Here is a 26,707-nt window from a genome sequence, read left to right as displayed (position 1 = left end):
TTGGAATTCTCATATAATGCTGGTGGAAATGTAAAATGGTGAGCTACTTTGGGAAACAACTTGACAGTTTCTAAAAAAGTTTAACAGTTATCACATGATAACTCCATAATATCATAGACATATGGTATCATATGATAACTTAGCAATTCCACTCCTAGGTGTATATTCAAGAAAGATGAAAACATGTATATACAAAAATTTATACACTAGTGTTCATAACAGCATTATTCATAATTGTCAAAAAGTGAAAAGCAACACACATGCCTACTAACTGATGAATGGATAAACATTCATATAATGGAATATTAATTTGGCCATTTAAAGGAATGAAGTACAGATACATTTTACAACAGGGATAAACCTTAACAACATTACATTATATGAAGTGTGGTTAAACAATACTGTGAATGTTTAAATAAAAATAATTTACAGTAAGACACAATGCCATTAATCCCCCTCAAAATACTTCCCCTTGCTTTGAACACACTTATCCCATTGTTCTTGCCACTTTCTGAAGCAGTTCTGGAATTCCTCTTTCGTGAGTGTCTTTAGTTGCACTGTCATGCGTGGCTGTCTTGATGTCCTGAATTGATTCAAAACGTTTACCTTTCCTGGTCATGTTGACTTTGGGGAAGTCAGAAGTCGCACAACGCCAGATTTGGTGAATAAGGTGGATGAGGACATACTGTAATGTTTTTGTTGGACAGAAATTGCTGTACCAGAAGCGATGTGTGACACGGAGCCTTTCCGTTGTGATCACAAAATCCGGTGAATGCTGCTGCTGAGTGCCAACCAACGGAAAGGCAGGATCTTCAGTACGGGAAGTGGCACATCGAACCTTAGTAACAAAATGTGGTAAGTTTCAACTTGTTTGGAGCAGTCAGTTGGGTGTGAGCTACAGTTGAGAGAAGCTGTGTTTGAAAGTGTGCTGTAAATCATCCTCCACCATGACAATGCTCTGTGTCATACATTGCTTCTGGGATATGGCAATTGTATTAATGACAAAATTACAGAGATGGGGAGCAGATTAGTGGTTGTCAAGGTCTAGGGAAGAGAGTATGGAGGGAGTTAGCAGTGGCTACAAAAGCGTAGCACAAGTGATCCTTAAAATGGAACTGTTCTGTTTCTTGACTCTGGTGGTGTCACATGAAGCTACGTATGTAATACAATTGCATAGAACTAAATACACACAAACAAATAAGTGCATGTGAAACTGGTGAAATATGGATAAGGTGAATGCAATGCATCAATATCAATTTCTTGTGATATTGTGTTATAATTATGCAAGATGTTACCTTTGGGGGAAACTTGGTGAAGGGTAAATAAGATTTCTCTGTCTTATTATGATTTTTTATAACTGCAGGGGACCTACAATTATGCCAAAAAAACCACAGTAAGCAAAAAGTCAACTGGAACTCTCATACATTGCTAGCAGGAGTGCAAAAACGTACATCCACTCTGGAAAATAATTTGGTAATTTCTCATTAAAGTTAAACATGCATTTGTCATATGACCTAGCCATCTCACTTCTAGATATTTACCCTAGAGAAATAACAACTTATAGTCACAGAAAAACTGTACACAAGTGTAGGTAACAACTCTGTTTATAATTGTCAAAAACTAGAAACAACTTAAATGTCCTTCAGGGGATAAATGGATAAATAAAACTGTGGTACATTCAGACAACACAATACTACTCAGCAATAAATAGGATAGAACCACTGATACAACACCTTGGACTAATCTCAAAGACATTATACTGAGTGGAAGAAGCCAGTCTCCAAAAGGTTACATACTATATGATTCCATTTACATGGCATTCTCAAAAGGACAAAACTATAGTCATGCAGAAGGGTGGTTGCCAGGAGTTAGAATGGAGGAAAGATGTGACTTTGAAGGGACTTTTTTTGGTGACAGTACTTTTGGTGTCCTGCATGTGTACAGGAGTCTATATATGTGTTAAAATTGATAGACCTGTGCACCAAAATGAAAAAGTCAAATTTTCTGTATGTTAATTTAAATAACAAAAGAAAATTTTAAAAAGGCAATTTGACATTTAAATCTTATAGTTAATACGTTCAAAGAGACCATTTAGAATTTAGTTCGTAGCACAATTTCAGATACAACAGTATTTTAGAGAGTACCATGGGCTTCATCTTACAGTATATTATGGGACTCACAGAGCATTATATGAAAATTTACTGACAAACTTCAACTAAGAAAAAAGAAAAACAATGGTTTTAATGTAAAAAATGCTCAGTAAACACCAACTAAAAGGACATTTATTTTAATGACTTTTACTTGAATTGTAGCTGCAGACAACATACTGAATAAGTGTCTTGCTAATTTTTTTCAACATAAGAAGCAGACTTAGTTTTCTTGACACATGAATGGTGGTTAAAATAATCATTAAATAGTGAATAAAATGGTTAAATGACCTATAAATAGACTAAAACCACTCAGATAATTTCAAACAAAGATGAATTTTATAACTCTCCAATTAAGACATTAGATTAAAAACCATGGCACTAGGTCAAATCAAGGATGATATGCATTATAATCAAATAAATTATTGTCTGTGGGGAAATAAGAAAATGTTAATTATTAATTAATCCCATAAATTTTAAATAAATAATCCAATGTAAAATAATCTTTTAAAAAACATCCTTGAATGTTTCTTGAAGGCATATGTATTTTAAAAATGTACTCTAACATGCAACATTCAAGGTAGGAAAATGGTAACTGTTATACATTCAAGTCAGCTAAGTTAAAAATATTACTTAGCTATAATTCAGTATTTCTGTAAGCATACAGGTTTCCAGTTCTGGCTATGTTTATTTTGGACTTACAAGGAAGAAATGGGAAGTTGTCCTGTCTATGAAATGGATCAGACCTTCAGCTGCTTCCAGACACCTACTGCATCAAAAATTAGACAATCTATACAGAAATTTCAATGGTGATATAAATCTGCATGTTCTGGATTTCTTTCACATTTTATGGAACATTGGTCCCACTGTAGCTATAATATCTGTGTAGGGAGCACTCTGGCTCAGCTCAATAGCCTGCTGTTTTTTTAGCACAAGAAAGGTATAAAATTTGGCAGCAACTTCTTTTCGGCCGCTATTCCTGCAGAGAGTCGTCAGACTAAAGAACTGCCTTCCCATCTTGTTGGATTCCTAGGAAAATAATTCGAAAAGAGGAAAGGAAAGGGAAACATGATTATTAAAAGTAGAGCAGGTTGCACATGCATAATGAACAAAAACAATACTGATATTTTTGATAAGTGATTGTGAAATCCTTAAGTGGAGAAACGCAAATGACTCATTAGTAAACTTAAAAACCATATAAGTCATTGAGCACAAGCTTGGTTCATTGAGAAAATACATGCAAAAGAACTCTAAAGTGTTACACAAATTTCTAACGTGTTATACAAATGTTAGGTCTTTTAAAAAACTGATGTTAACATAAATGGCTCCTGTAGAAAGTACAATTAGTTTAGACTTGCAGGGAGAAAAATTCCACAGTACTTTGCAAGGCTTCAAATATAATGAAAATTATGAGGCTTCTATCAGGTTTCTTTTCCTTAAAGGTAGTAGCGGGTGGAGTGACAATAAAACTCTAGTGGTAAATGGAGACTTATCTTTGACCTTTCAGTGATAGGGCAATATGATTATACAAACGTCTCCCAGTTTCTTTACACAGGTTAAAAAGATGTTGGATTCACCATATGGTACCTGTGAACCTGCTAGAACAAATTGAGGTACAACAAAGTGTTTTATTGTAGATGAAAATAACTTCTTTTATAAAGATTAGTACTTGGAATCAGATTCCCAGGCTAGAAGTATAGTTTTTTGGTTAGAAATACTGTGGTGAATACTGGCCAGCCTCCCTGTGAGTATTATACTCCTTAAATAGTTGCGAAGCACTTTTATTTTTTATTTTTTTATTGGGGAATATTGGGGAACAATGTGTTTTTCAGGGCCCATCAGCTCCAAGTCATTGTCCTTCAATCTAGTTGTAGAGGGTGCAGCTCAGCTCCAAGTCTAGTCGCCGTTTTCAATCTTAGTTGCAGGGGACGCAGCCCACTATCCCATGCGGGAATTGAATCGGCAACTTTGCTGTTGAGAGCTCGCGCTCTAACCAACTGAGCCATCCAGCTGCCCGTGAAGCACTTTTAGAAATACCATATACAAGTTTTTTTGTTTTTTTTTGCCAGTCCATAACATTTAACAAATTAATAAGTTAAATACTTGATCTCAACCGAAGGAGTGGCCCTGTGTCACAACCTTTCAGAGAAGGCATGACAAGCCTTTATTTATTCCCTCACTTGAGGAAACACGATATGGATTGGGTGGCTTTTTCCCCTGGGAGAGAGCAGGGACAGCCTTTTCTATTTCAAGAATCCTTTTGAAAAACACTCTGAGTGGACAAATATGCAAGACTGAACACATGTGCTTATTCTGTTCCCTTTAGAAACACCTCTAAAATGAAGGAAAAGAATTAAAAGGCAACAAAGGAAGGAGATGAAAGACAAAGAAAGTGGGAGACTAACTGACTTGGCAGAGTGGAGAAAGCTGAAACCTAAGTGCCAACAGAGAGGAAGGCCAGCAAAAAGCAAGCCAGTCTGAGCTACAGGACCTTGGAAAAGCTCAGGAATTGGAGGCCACAGTATATTATAAGATGAAGATATGTGATGAAAACAGAAGAATTCCTTGAAAGTCTATTTGGGATCAGTTAGACACTCTGGTTTACCCAACCACTTCACTGAACCAAGAGACCATGACTCCCACACCCTGGCAGGCTTTTTCCCCTGGGAAAGATCAGGGACTGCCTTTCAAGAACTCTTTTGAAAAATACCCTGAGGGGACAAATGTGCAAGATTGAGCAAATGTGCTTATTCTGTTCCCTCCACAAACCCCTCTAAAATGAAGGATGCAGGAAGGTGCCTTTCGGAGGTACTGACAATTGAGATTCTAACACTGGGACACCAGGCAAAGTGAATGGCAAAGTGTCATACAGTTAACTGGGGGATTCAGTGAAATTCTACACTCTAAACAATAAGGCAGCCAGCCTTTCCCTTACCCGTTTTTCATTCCTAAATCATAGGCATCATGCTTATATCTCATAGATAGTAGATTTGAAGAGTAAGCTGGGAAAACTGACCATTCAGAGGAAAAAAACACTTATAGAGAACGACATCTGTGTGTGTGTGTTGGGAGGGGGGCACCACCCAATTACTTCACTCATAAAGACCACAAGTCTATAAGCCCCACCCATCCTTATATAACTTCCAATCAGATTTTTGGTGTCTCACTCTTAATAAAAACAGATAACCAAAGTTTTACCAGACATTTGAGTAAACTTCCTAACATTCAAAAGCAAAAAAGAATGCATCCGAGAAAATTGCTAAGGAAACAGATAATGTCAGGAACAGAAGCAAACTATAACATTTAAAAGTTAAGAAAAGACACTGCATCCATAAAAAATGATGAGGATAATACTGAGAGAAAGCGGATCAGTGATTTGCTTGGGGAGAAATTGGACAAGGAATTATCAAGAGGCACAAGGAACTTTCTGGGGTTGTACGTAAGTTCACTATCTTGATTGTGGTAATGGTTTCATAGGTATAAAACTATGTCAAAACTTATCTAACTATACTTTAAATAGGTATGGTTTATCATATGCCGGTCATATCTCAATAAAGCGGTTAAAAAATTACTAAATAAAAATATTAAGATGCTATAAAACAAGAGAATAATTAAAAAATTAAGAAAAAAATTCCTGGAAAACAAAAAAGGTGAAAGCACAAACAAAATTTAATAGACTCCAAGATAAAATTGAAGAAATCTTCTAGAGAGTAGGAAAAAAAAGAAATTAATATAGAGGGTGAAAGATTTTTTTTTAATTAAAGGTGCAATTCTGGAGATCCAACATCTGAGCCACCTGGTCCCATCTGGTGGTCCAGAAAGAGAGAACAGATTAACAACAAGGAGGAAATCCAAGAAATACAAAAAATTTCCTATAACTCAAGGACATGAACTTTCAGAATAAAGAACCCACTACACGCTTAGCACAATAAATGAAAAAAGACCTGTACCAAAGCACATCATCATGAAATTTCAGACCACTAGGGATAAAGAAAAGATCTAAAAGCTTCCAGAGAGAAAATAAAGGTCACCTACGGAGGATCACTAACCAAGCAGCATCTGACTTTTCAACAACACAGGAAGCCTAGAAATGTTACAACGCCTTCAACATCTGAGACAGATTATTTTCAAACTATGTTCAGAGAAAACCAAGCAAGTTAAAGAACATTTCAAACTTATATGTAGGGTCTCTATCTCCTATGCCCTCTTTATCTCAGGAAATTATGAGAGGATGTTAACCGAAAGGAAGATCAAAGTACCAAGAAATAGAGGAATAAGAAAAGAGACAAAGGAATTCCCATGCACGGTAAAGTAACGTCCCAAGACAAAAACTGTGGAGCAGACCTACAGAGCAACTAATCCAGATTAGAACAAGAGGATGATGAGCTCCAGGAGGGATTTCTTAAAGAAAAAAAAAGTGGAACTGATGAATTAATTGCTATATTTGACCACACTAAAAGGGTTTTAAAAATATTATGTCACCAGAGAGTTTGGGAAAAGAATTAAGGATGGGTATATAGACACTAAACTAATAGAAAAAAATGAGGTAATGACTAACCCCGCGCCCACCCCCCCAACCAATTCCTATAAAGTTGACAAGAAAATAAATGTAATTACACTATGAAGTTTCAATGTGAACTAATTTTTACATAGTCTTTGTGGTAGCAACTGCTGGTTGTCCCTTAATATCCATTCTCCTCTTCTTCTGTAGTAATAGAATTATTAGCTGGGTCCAAGTTTGCCATATAAGGACTACATTTCCCAGCTAGATGTGGCGAGGTGACTAAGTGCTGGTCAATGAGTGAGAAAAGTGATACACACAGTTACTGGGTTGTGCCCTTAAGGGAAGCTTTGCTACTGATTGGAATGCAGACATGGTGGGTAGTCACCCATTTTGGATCCTAAGAAAAAGAAAATGAGATAAAGGGAAACTGGGTCTCTGGCAACTTGGAGAGCATCGCTGCGATACCAGATTGTACTTTTACCTGAGAGAGAAATAAATTCCTATCCTTTTTAAGCCATTGCTATGTCTCTCTGTCACAATTAAACCTGCCTCAAAATCATTACAAGTATAACACTGTAAGCACTGAATACTGTGCTTAAAATATACTGGAGAGGGGGGAGATATAACTAAGCTAAATTTTCATTTTCTATTGAAAGACGTAAATGGATAAAATTTAAAGCTGAAATCAAGAAATTAAAAACATGTTAATTAGAAATATGGAAAGACATACTAAAAGAAATAGCTTAATGTAGTTGCTTCTGGTGAGGCAGGACTTAGGAATCAGAAGGGTAACACAAAGGAATTCTGTGTTTCCTTTTCAGCCTTATAGCTGAAAGTTTAAAACTATTAAGTTTAAAACTACTAAACTTTTAAAATTATATAATGTATTATTTTGATAAAAATATAAGTTAAAATTTAAAATTATCTGTCTCACTCTTAAACTGTTATAAACTAAGTTCCACACTGAGAATTGGTTGACAGCCTGCTAAAAACAAGAATGGGACAGAATAGATGTCAAGGGTCACGAGTGTGGGTAAGACGTTGATTAGAACACACAGACTCTGAAAACAAACGCCCATATTTAGCTTTGGATATCCCGCTCAAAAATCATCTCACTCTAGTATAATTTAACCTCAACAAAAACATGATGAAAAACGGTTTCATTTTTATTAATACCTTGAAGACTGAAGTCAACATATTACTTATTTTAAAAATGAAAATAGGATTGACAAACCCTACCATCTTACCCGCAAACTATTTAACATCCGAAGTGTTCTTCGATTCCATCGCTCTATCTCAGGATTTTGTTCATTTCCCAATGACTCCTGTTTGAATGATTGATAAAGTATTTCACTTAAGCAAATTTTACTGAATGTCTACTGTTTGTCAGGCAGAGTGTTAGCGGCTACAAGAAACACAACTATAACACTGGGTCCTGCCAAATGAGGAGTTTATAGTCTGATAATAGAATAAGATTAGCATACAAATAGAGACCAACCTTCGCAGGATTACATCTATACTCCCCAGGCTATCTTCTGATTAGGGGCTCAGAACAGGAGATTCTGCAGTCTTTATTTGTAATGCATCCCGGGGCATTGGGCCCTTACTTTCAAAGTAAAGTCAGCAAAGATGAGCACTTTGGGCTAGAATTTATCCCAACTCTGGTCAATCTGAACTCACTTAATTGGAGTAAACACAAATCTATAGAAAAACTGCCTTGTAAAGGTCTTTATTTGAACTTACTTGGTGATATAGAAGCTCTAACAATAACTGATGTTTAGTAGTCTGTATATAACTGGATTTTGAGGGTGCCTTGTCCAAAAAAGATCAACCCACTGCCTGTCATGTAATATGAATAGATTTATTCTTTACAGTCTTTAAAACGTAGCAACCTTCAGAAATACCTCAATATTTAAAAATTGTAAAGTTGAAATCCCTTCATGGGAACTCACTTGAAACGCTTACCAACTAACACCTGGGCATAGGAAAGAGAACAGAAACTGGGCATAGGAAAGATGCTAATCAGTTTACTAAAAGAGCAGGCCTAGGGAGGGCTGGGGAAAGGAAAGTGGCACAAATCTGACCTACTTTATAATTTTCCCAGGCTACCTCTGACCATGCAACCCAGTGGGATGTGACTCACCCTTATCACAGGTTCGCTGTCAAGCTTTCATATAGACCTCTGGCCCCCAGACATTTTCTAAAAGTGCTTTCCATTTTGTGGACTCTAGGATGATTTCAGAAAGCTCCAGAATACTCTGTATGATATTTTAAATCATTTGAGGCTAAAGGCTCTGCTGAGTCCCCATTCCCACCAGCTGTACCAGCTTCCTGGTCCTGCCTACGCTATATTCTTTCTTCTATTCCTAAGAGAAAATTTGAAAATATGGTCACTTTATTCTGAACAGTTCCCCAAATCCCTCCAGGTACCATTTATGTTTATTCCGTTCTGGTCTGTTCTGGGGTAAATGAACTCAATTTATTACTATTAATTTTTACTGTTAAATACACAAAATGCTATTTTTCAAATGTAAAAAGCAATGGTCCAACTCTTTGTGAAAGATCACTTATATTGCACAACTAAACTAACCAGGAAAAGGCTCAGAAGAAATAGTCTGTGTGTTTTGCTGAAACCTATCTACTTGATCTATCTGGACACCCTACAGCTGACTCCATTGTATGGAAAGCCCAGTGGATTATTAAAACAGCTGACCTTGTGCTGTGTTGTAGTTTGCTCGACCATGTATGGAAAATAACCTGTGTCTATAGCGGCAAAGGGAAAGGCGAAAATGAATCAACCCACTTCTGGCTCAGCTGTTTAAATGTTTTAGGTAAAAAGTTAAGGTATTTATTCTGTCCTAGATTATCTAGAGAATTCAGTCTGTTTTCCATATATGAAAAAACAATCTAATAGTCTTGAAACTCATAATGATAATTTAAAAATAAAATTAACATCAGGCATTAAGCATTTTGATATTTACTAAGAAACTTCTGCTAACATTCATTACAATCTTAAGAATGCCTTCAGCACTCTGGGACAAAATATAAAGAAATAAGACAGTAATATATGTATATGGAGTCAGACGAGTCAGATGTTACTTCTGGCTTTGCTGTTGACGTGGGGCCCTTTGAGCAGACTATTTTCTTTTTCTGATCTCTAGAAGTCTTATATAGATTATAAATACAGGCCTTGAGCCATATAATGTTTTAGAAAAAAATGCCCATATATTTTTTTGGTAAATAAAGTATAATTTCAAATGCCTTGGCCATACTCTTAATATAGCTCTGTTTCTGTAGAGATGTTATAAGAGTAACTTAAAACAGGGATTCTCAACATTTTTAATCTGTGACTACCTTTGATAAGCATACAAACCTCACACCTTCCTTTAAAATTATTTGAAGTTAAAATAAAGACAAAAAGGTTAAAGCAATTCTGAATGTTTTATAAAACTACTCATACACATCTTTGTTGAGATCACTAACTTAAATTATAATTTTAGCAAGTCACATGACATCTCTGAAAACCAATTTTTAGGTAAATAAGATTTTAAACATTGAGGAATAGAGCTTTTAAGAACATTCCCAAGACTATGCATATATTTACCAATTCCACTGGACAATTTTCAATTTCTTGTGTCAAGATGGCATTCACTGAAGAGGATTCCTCAGCAGCTGAAGAAACCATTTCAACAATATCCTGCTAAAGCAAATTACAAAAAAATACGTAAGTCACCACAGTAGTAGTAGTTGTCATCACAGAATAATCTCATTTTGTTAAATTCTTTAATCACATGAATGCTCATTTATAAAACTAATTTAAAATACTACTCATATTCTCAAAATATTATTTCTGAAATATCCCAGGTAGGCAGTCCCTGACTTAAATATTCCTGTTTTCTGTATGCCTCCCACAAATGGAGAACTTGCATGCCCCTCCCCCTTTGCTTCCAATATTTGTCCCTTCTATTTCTCTTGCCACTGCAGATCTCATATCAAAAGTCTTTGCTGCTGTGCAGCTCAGGCCACTTTCCTCTGAAGCGTTTTATCTAGCCCCAGTCCCCTACCTCTATTCTCATGCCAGTACCAGGTGGCAGAGGAAGGAGATCTGCAAACAGAGGGAGAAAGAGGGAAGGGATATTAATATCCCTACCTAGGGCCATGACAGGATTCTTGCCACCACTGCTGGAGCTGTCACTGGCAAAAGGGAAGAAAAACTGTGACTGGAAGGGGAGCAAAGATATAAAGGAAGAAGGATAAAGAGAAATCCAGGAATTCTCCATTCCGTATCATCTCCCCTTTTCATCGCCATAGGGGCTGTCAGTCCCTTCATCTTTAACCTGTCTCTAAGCTTCATTCCCCAACTGTCAGCTATGATCTTGATTAAGTTAGGAGCTTCTTACAACATAGTTACTTGATTTTTCACTTTAGCTTTTTAAAATTTTAGTGAAAATAAGGAGCTGCATTTTATTCTTTAATATACATATTTGTGGAGCCTTTTGTTTTTCTCTTTTAATTTCTATGAATAGTCTACATTTTAGATACTCTCAATTTTGCAGTTACTTTACATAAAAATTCAGTTTATGAAGATTTGAAAATGATTAATTGGAATCACTATTTCCCCATCCCTTCAAACTGACTGTGCTCCCATTCTTGACTATATTTCATATCTGTTGACCATTGTTGGAAGCATAATAAGAACAAAATTGAAGGTTAAAGCAGAATCGTAGGACAAAGGAGCAAAAGGTTCAAAAGAACCAGTGCATCAATCTCTTGCCTTCACTTCAAGCATTTGGGAAAATCTATTTTGTTAATATGTTTAAAAGTCATAAATTAAACAAACTTGCTTAATCATAATTTTCAGTAGGTGTGCTCTAAGAAATTCTCAAGCCCAAATAAGGAAGAGAGTAGTAGTGGCAACCCAGTATCCTAATATCCAGCATGTTATCAAATAGTAAAACACATTCTCTTTTAATGCATTATGAAATTATCCTTCCTTCCAAGGGCATTCAGTTTCATTGTGGACTGACTTTGAATTCCCTGAGTGGTTATCAAAGTACAGTGATGATGGAACAGACCAGAAAAGCATTGGTTTATTTTTATCTGGTGTGACTATAATATTTACACTTGTACAAGCAATAAAGTGACAATTGAGAAAATATTTTAAAGTACATTGTTTTCAAGTATGTTTTCAAATAAGTACGTTTTTCAAATAAAAATTTTGTCTTCAAATAAAAACTTTTTAAGATTTTATTTGGTCATGGATCGTTAGATAGTCTTTCAGATTCAAGGCTAAGGTAACTGGTAAGTCTAGAATATGTTACTCTAAGAGGTGGGAAGGGAGAATTTATGATCAGAAACAAAACAGGTATATTGTCTAGAGTCCTAAAGGATTCCATGACATATTGAATGTGGGGCCTAGTAGAATTCTCAGCATATAACCAGAATCAACTACAATTATTTATTTAATGTTCCATGCAAAATACTTTTTCTGTATGAAACTACTTATCTTGTAATTTACCATCCTAAACTTCTAGAAAATACTGTTTTGAAGGTGAAAATCATGTTTTATCCTGCAGTACTACTACTTACTAAAGAAATCATAGGATAATCTGAGATGAATATAAACTATAAATATACGAAGACATACCAGAGTCTCAATGTTCCTTCACTATATCTCTGTTAGAAAAAGAATATTTTTATGATTCTCTTTGGTTAACTTACCTCAGAGTTAATATTTATATTGGTATCCTCATGAGGTCTACAGTTTGATCCATCAATCACATCCTTCCAAGTTTTGGGTTGAATTAACTCTTGCTGGGAATTTGGCTCTTCCATGATGGAGGCCTCTGAATTATTAAGGAAGTAAAGAAGATTTCACCACAAAGATATCTTTCAAACTTAAATTGGAATATGATTGTTACAAAAGAAAGCTTCTGATATTGGAATTCAAGAACTTAAGCAAAGGGTGTACAAACAGCTATGGCTCCCAAGTCTCACATATTTATCTTCCGTTTCCCCACATCTGCCTCTTTATCACTTCCACTCTCTATCCTCCACCGACCTCCTCAGCACTCAGCCCCATACATTCACTCACAAGACAACAGGGATAGTTCAAGCCCATGTTGGTATACTGTTCAGCACATTTTGATGATTTCAGGAAGTAGAGGTTCACTCACCACATAAGTTGACTTTGTTATTCCTTTACAATAGTCACAATAATAATCACCAATATTAATACTTCATGTATCCTCTGGGTATATGGAAATATTTATGTCTCAGGTTAGTTGTATTGTTTAAATACTATTCTTATCACTAGGTGACTTTTCATGTCTTAAAGTGAAACGTTATCCTACTAGATTAAAAAAAGTTTCTTTGTTGAAGGTTTTTGAGTACTGCCTTTGAGGGTGGGGGAAATGGGAAAGAATAAGACAAGAATAGTATACACCTTATCTTTTTATGTAGCTTTTGGACAAAAATTAATCTGCAAAGCAGAAAATACAATGCTGACGTAACAATTTTTTTAAGTTCAAATACTCTTCCAGAGAAAGCATTTATACTTGGGAATATGGACTTGGATCCCATCTTCATTTTGAAATGCAAAATGAAATTTTTGTTTGTACAACATTCCCCTCAACATCAACAGAATGTCTCACCTACTATGTTTCTGCTTCCGATTTCTTCCCTTACTGACTCCTGTATCAATTTTCTTCCAAGTTTAAAGTCAGAGGACAGAAAGCGTTTTGTAAACAACTGTAAAAATACACATTTTTGTTTCTTGTTTTTGTGCAAGTAAAGCAATTCAATAAAATACAAGCACATATGCTAAAAAAAATCAAATCTATAATTCGTGCACATACATCCAGCAAATTAATTCAAAATAAGGGGACAGTTTTTCACAAGTTTAAATTCTGCTGTACAAATGAGTGTAAATATGCATTTGTTTATTTATAACCAAACACTGCACCCATGCAAAGGATGGCAAAAATTACCATTTTCAGTTCAGTATGAATCAAATCCTGATTAGCAGATGACAAAAGTGTACCGACTCCTCCCCTCTTCTTCCACATCATCAGTCTCTGGGTAGGAGGTGCAAGCTCCAAAACTGTGAGTGTGTCAGTAAAGGATGTAAGCTGTTTATGCATAATTTTGCTACTGATCTCCTTGACTGGATCTACGAGCAATTTCCTCTTTTTGCCTTTCCTTTTCCAAGCGACATCTAAATGTAAGAAATAGTTACAAATGTGATTGGTTGTACAGCTTTGTTAAGTGATATTCTAGGCACTGCGTATCTAAGAAATGTCTACCACAAAACAACCTACAGAGTTGCATAGTGAAGAAAATCCTCTTCTCTCTATTGAAATTATGCTTTACAAAGGTTTTGCACAACTAGAGTGTCTAAGCCGCCAACAGTTAACTCCTTTTGTAAGGTGTTACTCACAGGTGCTAACGAGGGATTCTGTTCACCTACTAAGTGGACAACGGAGGAAATCTGTAGCAAAAGGTATATTGATAGGGAGGGCACTCAGTTCTGAGGTTCCTTAAAATAGCTACATAACAAGATAACTTTTTGAAACATTCATTTGTATTTATCCAGTGTGTTTTTCCCTCCTCCACTGAAATTCATACACAAAGTCCAAATGGGTAGCTAAGCCCATGGGATTTTATTCCTATAGGTAATTTTACCAGGTAGAAAGCAGAAGTCAAGCTTTTCCTTAGTAAAGAGGCAAAAGGGGCAGAGAGGGTTAGATTTCCCAGAATTAACGAAGATCTGAGATCAGATGGAGCCTGAAAGAACAGAAAACTGCTTACTGATGTAAAATCCTGGGAATATAACAAGATCCCCAGTAAAATCCTGGGAATATAACAAGATCCCCAGTAAAATCCTGGGAATATAACAAGATCCCCAGTAAAATCCTGGGAATATAACAAGATCCCCAGTAAAATCCTGGGAATATAACAAGATCCCCAGTAAAATCCTGGGAATATAACAAGATCCCCAGTAAAATCCTGGGAATATAACAAGATCCCAGAGGAGTGGGCTGTGTGATGACCCCAGAGGCTGGGACGGTGGGCACCACAAACTGGTGTGGCTAATGACCAGAGGGGTTCCCTTCCACCTGCCAAACACCTCCCCCAAGTTTTGATACTACATGGCTTAGGGCAGATAGGGTAGCTATGCAAACTGAAATTCTTGCCAGCCCAGTGGGATAGAGGGTCAGAGTTGAATTTAGTAAAGAAAAAAAATGGAATGCTTTATTCCTTGCATGCCTGAGTTTATAAACTAAAATCCCCATCAATTCTACTACTTAAAACTAGGATGTTCTTAAAAGGTCTAGTTTTATATTAGATTCACATTTACTGTTTATTTTTAAAAACATGGTTGAGATTAAACGTTAGAGGAAATAGTGCCTTTCTACAAATCCTTTTATTCTGCCTTATTTTATATTCATTTGTATGTTTATTTATTTCCTGATCAGAAGGTAAACTTCTTAAAAGCAGGAACTATGTCTTCTTCATTTCTGTGCCCAACACTGAGTAATGGCTCAATAACAATTAGAATTGAACTCAGTTTCCCTAGCTGGAAATACGACCATGGTTTGACCAGGCTGAATATAATGAAAGGACCATCTCAAATTTCCTTCACACTCTTCCCCTATTATACGACAAATGTTATTACTAGATTGACCACCTCCTAAAATATTTCATAGGTTATTCACACATTCAACAGTAAATAAGACAGTAGGTGTCAAAAATAAAAATAAATGCATGAACGTCTCTGACCTGAAGCATCAATTGGATCAAGGATAAATATTTCCTCTTCTTTTGATAATGTGGTTGCATCCATTTTTTCATTTTCAGGTAGACATATATGTTCTGGATTATTTGGTTCTATTAATCCACGTCACCGAAGGAATTATATGTATATATAAAAAAAGACAGTTATATATATATAAAAAAGGAATTATATATATATTATATATGTATATATTATATATATATAATATATATGTATATATATACAAAACAGTTACGTTACAAACTAAAGGACTATATGAGAATTGAAGTAAAAGGTAAACTAACTGGAGATTTATTTTGCTAATAAATAAGTTAGCAAAAGAACCACATATGAATTCTTAGAATTATGTATTTAATAGAGTTGAAGAGACTCAGATTTCTATGGTCTGGGACCCCCAATATCCAGGTGCGTCAAGTAGCATCACTCTCTTTTGCACACGTGACATACAAGGCCAGACTTCGATGTGACTGTGACTCGAGTCACAGTCAAGTGAAAGCAGTGGTACCAACCATAATAAATGACTGACTTAAATCTGATTACATGTCTGCTAAAAAACTTGCATTCTGTTAAATCATTTAATTATTAGTTGACCCATAAAGAACCATATATAAATTTGTATTGCCCATGTCTTTTCACATTTTAAATTTCTACTATGGTGTTAGAAAGCAAATCTAACCTTAAAAAGAGTGAAGAAACAAAATGGAGCTAATCATACTTTTAATTCTTAAAAAAAAAGCAGACTAAAAGACCTCAAATCATTTAAGGTACCTTCACATGAATTTGAAGTAGAAAATATCCCTCCACTTGTAATTTCTCTTAAATTGTATATAGATTGCCAAACCATATTAATATTCATATGGTATTAATATTAATAATTAATAACCATATTAATGTCAAACATTAATGACGTTTTTACCATGTAAAGTATATTAATTTAATGATTCAAAAGAACAGTATTTTGGCAGAGAATTTAATGTGCTCTCATACCAAATAAACCTGTTCCTGGTTAAATGACCATTATTGTATCTTTCTCAGAACAAAGTTTCCTATTTTACATTGTCTGGAGTCAGACTAAGAGAGTTTGAGGAACATTTTTTATTACCTTTCACTATAATACATTGCTACTTAAAGCCAGAAGTTCTGAGGTTTAAACTGAATATTAGCATCTGTTCACTTTCCACACAAAGGAAATTTCAACATACCCACTATAGTATCAGGAGGCTCAGGAGGCAGAGAAATTTCTTTGTTCAAATGCATGTCTTCTAACAGGATAGTCTCATCATCTTGCAATAGATTGTCTTGAAAAACACAATAAATATTTTTCATCAGAGTTGAATGTATCATTTTTTCACTAAAGCTTTATTGACATTATTGTATGCAAGGAATTGTGAAGGGATAAAAAAATATAAATGAACCACATTTAATTAAGTTTAATTGGTTACATAGACTATCACATTTCCTGCAGGATAACATAGAATTTTATATATTTAATTTCCTTTCCTTTATTAAAAATCTATTTTTAGGTGTTTAATTTCAGGAAATATTTCCTAAACTAACATCAAGATAATATTCTTGTTACAAAGTTGAGTTTCCTAGTTTTTGTCTACCCTATTTTTATGATTACTTTATAATATCATAATATAAAAATAAAATAATAATTTAAATGCTAGGTAGATCCTTTAGAATAGCTGTCCCACAATTTCTGTTAAAGAAAGCAATGTTTTTTAGTGTATGACCTAGTATATTTTGTGAGGAATATTCTAATCTCACTCTTTCCCCTTTAAAAATAAGGAATTTTTAAAAATAAAAACAAGCAGTATTTCACAACCTACACGGAAAATATGTTTAAACACATGGCTATTTACTTAGACCTAAATGTTTAAATATTCCATAAACTTTGAAAACTTGTGTAAAAAATGTGTTGATTTGTATGACATATAAGCATACCTTATATTTTAGTTTGATCTAATAAATCTACTAATACATTATAGTAATCTGATGAAATAAATATCCAATTTCTGTAGAACCAGAGAGCATACCAATCATTTGTCCTGCAGTCCCTTCATCTCCAAATCCGTCTCCAGTGTTATAGAGGAGAGATTTTTCTCCATTGAGGCTTTCAGAACTATGTTCGAGTAAAGGGCCACTGGAATTCAGCAATATGTTGTCATCAAAGAAGCTATGTCTTCTAAGAATTTCAGATTCCTCCCCTAAATAAATATATATCATTAATGCTGACTTAGAGAAACACAGAATTTTAGGGTTAGAAGGAAATTCAGATATCATCTTATATAGTCCTACTCAATTTACAGATAAGGAAAATGAGAGCTAAAAAACTTTTTTTGAATTATTAAACTAAAGTCACTCAGTTAATCAGTGGAGACTGGATTTCTAGTCTAATGCTTTTTCCAATACAATAAGAAATAAAAAAGCCAAACATCAGGATAGAGTTTTTAGTCATGGTACAGTTTAATAATTTCACAGAAGGTTATTATTGGCAGTGGAATGATTCTTCTACTTTAGGTAGGTCATGTTCTGCTTGATCAAGTATTATTCATATTATTTCAAGGATAATTGCTTGTGTTATTTATCCATATTGGGAGTTTGGAAAAGAAGGAGCATATCTGCCTTCTTGGGAATGGAAAGGTGGGTAAAGTATTAAAGAATGGGTTTCCAACATTCATTCAATAAATACTTATTGAATGACTGGGTATTAGGCAATATGCTAAGAGTTGGAAATACAGCAGTAAAGAAATCAAAAACTGGTCAGCTAACATTAACTGAATGCTTATTATGTGTATTATATTATGCAATAGAAGATATTATTATAATACTCATTGTACAGACAAGGAAACACAACCACAGAAAGGTTTTGTGACATGTACATAGTCACACCCTAATATATGACAGAGTTAGGATCTGAACCTAGCAGAGACAGTGGTAGTATCAGTGTTAGAATTCTGGCTGGTGAAATATTTTGCCAAATTGAGATTTAGGAGAGAAAACTCCCAAGACACTGACAGAAACAGATAAAATAAACTCCCTGCTTCAAACTGGCTGCTTCCAGATTGGCTGTCAGCCCATGCATAGTCTTTCCCATCCTTGGGTTTGAATCTCTGAGTCCAGGAGTCTGAAACCCCAGAGCCTCAGAGGTTGGTCTTTTCATCCTGCCCTCTACCAACCATGTTAGTGCAAGTCAGAAAGAAAATCATGCAGTATCATTTGTACTGAAAATTCTTCCATAGGCACACATCTTCTAGAAAGTAAGGGTTGAAAAAGGCAAACTTCATTGTGCTGGACTAAACATTTGCTCAATAGAAAAGACTAATTTTTTCAAAAAGAGCTAAAAATATGTTCACATCTTCTAGGTGATAGCTCCCCACCCTTGCAAAAAAAATCAGCCTTGGTCAATAAGATAATAATAACATTTGTGAACAGACACTATAGTCTTAGCACTGAGCTTCACAAGAACTGAGACTACGCAAAAAAAAAAAAAGATGAAATAATCATTGCCTTCAATCTTACATTGCAATACAAAATAGGATGGATTAATATTAAACATTTGGAGGACATTACGTTTGAGTTCGTTTTTGAGGGAGAGAAAATTACTTATTGATGGAAAAGATTAAAGGAAGGAATAAGAGAAATAATCCTGTGATGTTGTTAATAGTATCCCAATTTTACAGATAGGGCAATAAGGTTCAGAGAAGTTAGGATAATTTGCCCAATATCACATAGCAAGTCAACAGAGAAAACCCAGACGCACACCCATATCTGCTGGTCTACTAAGAACATGCTCTTGTTACATAAACTAGAAAAAGGCAAGGACAAAAATCATTGGGGAGGGGGGTGGAATTTACACTTATACATCAAAAGATTTATTCTAAAGCTATTTCTACTGGCACAGAAATAGCTATTTCTAATGGCATTGTTTCAATTTTAAAATGCAAATATAATTGATTATGACTTGTAATTTAAAATTCTCAAATATTCTCACCAAAGTTCCCAGCTTGGAAAAGTAGATCATTGCCATAATCATCTCTAAGTGTGATTTCTTCTGGTTTGCTTTGGTTCAGAGTAAATTGTTCTGAAATATCAATAGCACTATGGAAAAATATAAGATTGGGGAATATGTATGAATAAAACACAATGATTTTGCAGTATATTGCAAAACCACAACAACAAAAATAGGTTTTATAAAAATAAAGGAAACCTATTTTCTCAATAGTATTATGTATAAACACTAGTTTATCATACACGAATACGATCTCCAGGTTGTCAAATCTAATGGTTAATTCTTAGTCTTTATCTTATTTACCCTAACCAATAGCATTTGAAATAGATGTTCACTTTCTTCCTCATGGAACACTTTCTACTCCTGGCCTCTGGGATACTACTTTCTCGATTTTCTTCCTACCTTATTGGCTGTTCCTTATCCATCTCCTTTGTTACTTCTTCCTCATCTCCCAGACTATTAACCTAACACTCAGTCCTCAGACCTCTGTCTCTCAAATGTACACTCACTCCCTTGGGGATCTCTTATGCCTTGTGGGTGAAGTTCCATCTATATACACACAACTCCTAAATTTATATATTCCATCCAGACAGCTTTCCTGAATCTCAGATGCAGATATTCAACTACCTACCTACTCCTCTTGGATATGTAACAGTTATCTCAAAACATATGTCCAAAACCTAATTGACTTCCTTCACCCTGCCCCTCTTAAACATGCCATTCCCTAGTTATCCTAATACTATCATTAAGTGGTAACTCCATTCTCATGCCAAAAATCATATAATCATCCTTCACTTCCATCTTTCACTTAAAGCCATATACAACCATCAAATTCTATTGGCTCTGCCTTCAAAATATATCCATAATTTGAATGCTACCACCTTGATAAAATCAAGGCTGAGAACCCATCATGGACGCTGCCATCTTTCACCTGCCCTTCTTACTGCAGTAATCTTCTCACACTCTCTGCTTCCTCCCTTTCCCCCTTACAGTAAGTAGCCAGAGGGAGCACGTTGAAATCAAATCAAATCAGTCTCTCTTCTATTCACAAACCCTCCTGTGCTCCTTATCTGAGTAAAATAGAAGTCCTTATTGTAGCCTGCAACACCCTACATCCTCTGCATCCCTCCCGCTACCTCTCTGACGTCATTTCCTTTCACTCGGACCCTCACTTACTCCACTCATCTCACCTGCCTCCTTGCTGTTCCTTGAAAATGTCTAATGCGCTCTGCCTGAGGGCCTTTCCACCTGCTCTACCTGGAACATTCTTCCTCATATTACTGAACGATTTGTTCCTTCACCTCCTTCAGGTTTCTGCTCTGAACTTATTTGAAAAGCCTTTCCTAACCATTCTATTATTTATTTGATTTTCTATTTATCTTCATAATGCTGATCGTCTCCTGACATATTGTATATTTACTTATTTATTTGTTTATTATCTGTCTATTCCAACTAAAATGTAACATTCATGAGGCCAGGAGCTGTGCTTTATTCATTGCCATCTCCTCAGTGCCTACAACAGTGTCTGGCATATGGAAGGCATCCAATAAGTGTTTGCTGAATGCATGAATGAATATTCTGTCAATTTGCAAACTACATTCAGCAAATATAATGATACATTTTTGGTGTAGTACTTAGAAATTTCACACTAAATTAAGTCTTTGCCAATTGCATGTTTACTCCAGTTGTTAACTACATTCCATTCGCGTTCATGAAATCTGAAGATCAAAACAATAGTATCAAGAAAATCAAACTGAAGGAAAATAAATAAAATAATTTACTTCACATTCAGGATGTCAAAATCATGAAATTCTTCTGGCAGTGTGATAGCATTGTAAGCTGCTTCAAAATTCTCTCTTGGAAGATCAACTAGTCCTAAAAACAATAAAAACACCACATCCAATAAGCAATGATGCTATATAAGTGAGAAACTCCCACCTAAATCTCTTTTATTTAAGTGAAACTTTCTCTCACTGGACTACTGTTTAGTCTCCTAACTGGTTTCCCTGTATCCACGCCTGGCCCTCTACAGTCCATGCTCTAAAAAGCAGCCGGAGTGATATTTTGAACACAAAATCAGATCAGATCACTCCCATGCTTAAAATGATTCAATGACATCCCCAGTGCATGTAAATAAAATCCCAATTTCTAATCAGGGCTTCTGTAGCCCTACAAACCTATCGGCATCATCAAACGACACTCTCTCTCTCAATCACTATACTCCAGCCATACTGGCCTTTTTGTTTCCCGAACAAGTCAAGCACTTTTCCACCTCAAGACCTTTGCTCTTGCAGTTCTCTCTGCCCAGAATGCTATTCCCTCAGGGACTTTTTACACGGCTGGGTATTTCTCATTCTTCAAGTTTGAGCTACATTCTATCCTCTCAGAAATGTTTTTCCCAACCAGCTTAACTAAAATAAATTTTGCTGTTATTTTCTGTTGTAGTACTCTTTTTATATTCCTTCATAGCATAATCACAATCTGTAATTATTATAACAATTTTAGATTGCAATAATTATGGTAAACCTTTTCTATTACCTGATGTCCTCACCAGACCGAAAGGGATCTTATTTGTCTTGTTTGTCCTTATATCCCAGAACCTTACATAGTGTTTCACACAAAGTATGAGCTCAATAAATATTTGTAGAATATATAATGAACAATGTGGAAATAATCAACAAATGAATCATATTAGATATCATTATGAATCTACCTAGAGATTCTACAAATATTTTAAATAAAGAAAAAAACTCTGTCAACCCTGATTCAACAAATATTAACCTAGGGAATAGTATGTGCAAGACACTAAGAAAAGTACTACAAGAAATTCAGAAAATAAATATGACAAAGATGTTGCCTCAAGGAGCTTGCAGACTAGTGTGAGAGGAAAAGCCTATACCCAAATAACCATAATACAAGATGGAAAATGATTAATGTCTTAAAATTAAAATTAAATTAAATTTTGAAGGCATTATATTTATGGTACTGTGTTTCCCCCAAAATAAGACCGGGTCTTATATTAAGTTTTGCTCCAAAATACGCATTACGGCTTATGTTCAGGGGAGGTCATCCTGAAAAATCATGCTAGGGCTTATTTTCCGATTAGGTCTTATTTTTGGGGAAACACAGTATACGTAAATCTACAGTACTTTGGAATGCCTAGAGAATTTCTATAATATTTCATAAATAGCTTGCATTTAGAGTCTTGAGAATTATGAAAACAATGACAATTATTGATATCTAGGTTTTGTCAATCATACTATTTCTAAGTTATCTCAAAAAGGCAAAAACAGATATGGCAAACTAAGTGACCCATTAAAACTGAATATCAGCGTTTCTTACACAAATGTGGTAGCTTATGTACATACACAGAAACATTACAAGTTTTTTAAAGCAAAACCTTTCCTTGCAAACACAGGAAAAGAGCAAGGGAAAGAATGAAATTTGTCCTTAATCATGGAAACTTAGACTCAGTCAAAAGAAAGTTTACATTCACTATATTCACCCTGTAAATACAGAGTGCCGCCAATTAAAAGATTCAACCCAAAATAAAAATGCAAAAGGGAACCGAGATGAATAAGACAAATCAATATTGCACATATACCTGGGCGAAATGTCATCTTCATTTTAAGCAATGCTTCACTGCAGTCTGCCAAAAGATATTTTGCCTTCCTATTATAGATTCGAACAACTCCCAAAAGAAGGTGTCCTGAAGTTCGAAGTGCAATTTTCACCTTTCAATAATTTTTAAAGTATTAGAATATTAAAAATTAGATGTAAAATGGTTAACTTTTGTTCTTATTCAATGAAGATAATTGAATGTGGCGTTTAAGTGAGGTAGGCTATCATCGGTTTCATGGGAAAATAAAATCTTCAGTCAGGCAGACTTGGGGTCAAACCTTGGCTCAGTTGCTGAGGCTGAGTCATTTAAACTTCCTGAACTTCGATTAATTAATAATGACTACCACTTATTATATACTTATTTTGTGCCAGGCATTGTCCTAAGGGCTTTTGATATATTAATTTAAGGTTGACAACAACCTCTATTTAAAGAAGAAAAAAATGAGACTCAGATATGTTAAGTAGCATGGCCAAAGTAACACAACTATTAAGAGATGGAGCAGGAATTAAATTTAAATTTGACCAACTTACTTAAGACTAAGTAAATAGTCTTAACTACCAGACTTCCCTGAACCTAAAAGAAGCTCTTAGGATTGTTGTGAAGATTAAATAAACTAATGAACATAAAGTCTAGTCCAGTGTCTGAAACGTGGTAGATTTTCAATTATAATTCATCCTTTTCTCAAGCAGAAAAATACTTAACCTATAAAAATATTTAAATATTTTAATGCAAATTCTAATAGCTTGTTATAGTTTTCATAATGAACATAGTACTTTATTGTTTATTAAATGTTTTCATATATATTTTCATTGATTTATACTCAGTCCTCCTTTTTTCTTTCTACTCTCTTCATCCATTCACTAATTTTTCTAAGACATACTTATTTGCTACCTACTATGTATATTTTGTTAGGGAAAAAGAAAGGATTATAAAATATGAATAAAACATGGCCTTTATCCTTCAGGGTCCAATCTATTTATGATAAATATAAAACAGTTATTATTGCCAACAGAAACTTATACAAGTATATATATTCCTATAGCATTTATTGCCTGAATATATTATATATAGTCTGAATATATATAATATTATATATATTATATATATTGTCTGAATATATATATATACACACACACAATAAATGCTATAGGAATTAAGAGAGAAGACCATTTGAGAAGTAAAACTTCCTTGGAAATGTATTTCATGATATAATGTATTTTAATTCCTTTCCTCTCCATAGGCAAATACATACTATAATTTTAATCAATAACATACCTTAGGTGAAAGAATTTTTTCAATGGTTATCTCTAGATTACATTCAAATACATGAGCCTTTGTGAGTTTCTTCTCCCAGTGAGCTGCAAGCCAGATTTTGGCCAATGGCCCTCGCTTACTCATAAGCACATGTGTGTAGAACATGTTGCCTGTATTTCTTAGTTGTATTTCATGAACTAGAGAGAACATTAAAAGATATTTAAAATTGATTACAAAAGCTTTTTAGTGCTATTTTCATCAATTTTACAAAATAACGTTCAGATTATCTTCTAGTTCAATGTATTATTCAATTCAAATTATATAAGAAACATTTAAAATACAAAATGATAAACTAATGACAGAGCTCTATTAGATTGTGAACCACACCTGGTTTAAATGTATCCTGATCACTGATTGCTTTTTATATTTACTTATTTTACGCTATAAAGGATTTGAGTTCTCTTATTAACATGGTCAAATAAAGGAGGAAGCCTGGGAAAAACAGGAGATGGAAACTGGGAAAAAAACCATAGAACAGGAAAAGGTGGACAAAACTAAGAAAACTCAACATAGGTCACCTCTTTTCTAAAACTTAAGAATTTGAGAAGTGTTGGATCTTTGATTTACATCCAAGTGTTGAATTTCTTTGTTCTCTTCAAGATACTCTGATTTATCAACAATATGTTAATTATTGAAGTTAAAATAATGGAACTTCAAAGGGCCATAAAGTGGGGAAAAAGTCAAAAAACAAGAAACTATAAGGAAAAAATCAGAAGGCAAGAAAGGAAAAAAGAATCAAATTAAAATGTTTTGAAATAAGAGTGGTAAAAGAAAACCACTTAAAACATAAACAAAGAAGTTATGCACATTTCTACAAATTGTACTGTTCTCAATAATATCAAAAGGCTCCATTATTAAGTAAAGGGATGTCATAATAGTGTGGCTGACTTCTAGAGAAGAATCAAATTATTGCTCACATACAAGCAATCTTAAACTGTCACTATATAAAAGCTTTTTTATTCCTTTTCTATTTAAAGTTCTGAGAAAAAAGGAAATTGAGCCAAAATGAACAAAAGACAAAATTAGCCACAGAATTAACAATTTAGCTTAACTTTGATCAATGTCCATTTCCACCCCAAGAGTGAAATCATAGGGCCCAAAAGAAAGATTACGCAATCTACCAAACCACATTCCCCAATTGGAGCTAGAGATTTTAATGTTTGTGGGCTGTGTCTCCCACTTTCTTCCTTTCTATTCCGTGTGTTTGGTATCTTGGAGTAAATTCCAATTTATCTTTTTAATGTACTTTATGATTAGTAACATACTTTAAGAAATAAAAAAAACCTGTGATTTGATATTCCTGAGACATTGATTTTCTTGAGTATTCCCGCCCCCTCCCCCCCCCACAAAACCCCCAAAAGTCCTGAGGGTGATTTCTAGATTGAATTTCCTCCGTGCAAAGTAAAGCTAACGCTAACGCACGGGCCTAAGAGCCAGGGATGGGCTAACTCGAGAAGGGCCCCAGGGAAGGAGTGGTGAGGCGCGGGGTGAATGGCAGCCGGAGGCAGGAGGAAGGGGCGAAGGCGGATCAGGCGGGGATGCTCCGGGAGAGGGCCGAGGCAGGCGAGCTCCTTCAGGGGAGCAAACTGGGGGAGACGAAAAGGAAGGTGCTGGGGCAGGGGCTGTCCCGGGCTGAGAAGACAGCGAGCGCCAAGCACAGGGACGCCAAGAGCTCCCTCCACAGACGGCTCCTCAGAATTCAAGGCACGCTGCTCAGAGAGGGAAACTGAGGCCAGAGGGTCGACCAAAAGCGCCAGTTTCCCCACAGTGTGGAGGAGGAGATTCCGGGCCGCGCGTCCAGCCCAGGGAGGGCTGCGGATCGCGGCGTTTCTCCCTCAGGCAGGACTCACGAAGGTGAGGAGCCCCGCGGGGCGCGTGCCGGGATGCTGGGGGCCGCGGGCCCATCACTCAGCCCGCCTTCAGCCCTCAGATCCCGCCCGGTCCCTCAGGTTGCGCCCTACTTTCAGCGCCAGGTTTAAGAAGAGGTGCGTCCGAGGAGGGGGATGCGAAGAGGAGTGGTCCGGTAAGCGTGTGGGGTCTGAGGTGCTTTGCTCCCAGCCGCGGGGCGTCAGCGAATGCGCGGCCGGACGAGGGGCGGGGCGGGGAGGGTCGAGGGGCGGGCCGAAGGGGCGGAGTGGCAGTGGATGGGCGGGGCAAAGGAGAGGTGGGAGAGAGGGGCGGGGCATTAGGCAGCGCAGGACGAGGGGCGGGGGCTGCAGGAGAAGGAGCAGGGGTGCATCGTCAGGGGCTGGGCGGGGCTAAGGGGGCAGTGGGTCAAGGACCCAGCAAGGCGAGGGGAGGGACGGAA

The 26,707-nt window shown here is 35.8% G+C and overlaps 1 protein-coding gene across 4 annotated transcripts; it reads right to left on the bottom strand.

Moving 5' to 3' along the window:
* On the bottom strand, positions 1-26,471 carry RAD21L1 (RAD21 cohesin complex component like 1). Of its 4 annotated transcripts, none has more exons than XM_074317498.2 (14): positions 26,361-26,471; positions 24,361-24,536; positions 23,068-23,197; positions 21,245-21,338; positions 19,446-19,552; positions 17,488-17,658; positions 16,651-16,746; positions 15,433-15,540; positions 13,641-13,867; positions 13,305-13,401; positions 12,373-12,497; positions 10,256-10,351; positions 7,899-7,976; positions 1-3,176 (listed from the first exon to the last, which is right to left on the bottom strand). In XM_074317498.2, exons 2-14 carry the CDS (start codon positions 24,502-24,504, stop codon positions 2,988-2,990), a joined length of 1,662 nt encoding a protein of 553 aa, XP_074173599.2. In that variant the 5' UTR covers positions 24,505-24,536; positions 26,361-26,471; the 3' UTR covers positions 1-2,987. The 4 variants fall into 4 exon arrangements, with proteins under 4 accessions (XP_074173599.2, XP_074173600.2, XP_088645342.1 ...); XM_074317499.2 differs by having other exon boundaries at positions 10,256-10,348; XM_088789216.1 differs by lacking the exons at positions 23,068-23,197; positions 24,361-24,536 and having other exon boundaries at positions 26,361-26,467.
* Between the last annotated feature and the right edge of the window lie 236 nt (positions 26,472-26,707).

The sequence above is a fragment of the Rhinolophus sinicus genome, chromosome 13 (assembly GCF_057876585.1).
Source record: "Rhinolophus sinicus isolate RSI-liver-muscle chromosome 13, RSI-T2T, whole genome shotgun sequence".
Lineage (NCBI taxonomy): Eukaryota > Metazoa > Chordata > Mammalia > Chiroptera > Rhinolophidae > Rhinolophus > Rhinolophus sinicus.
Note: the sequence above shows the minus strand (reverse complement) of the source record. Positions and strands in the feature narration are given on the sequence as shown.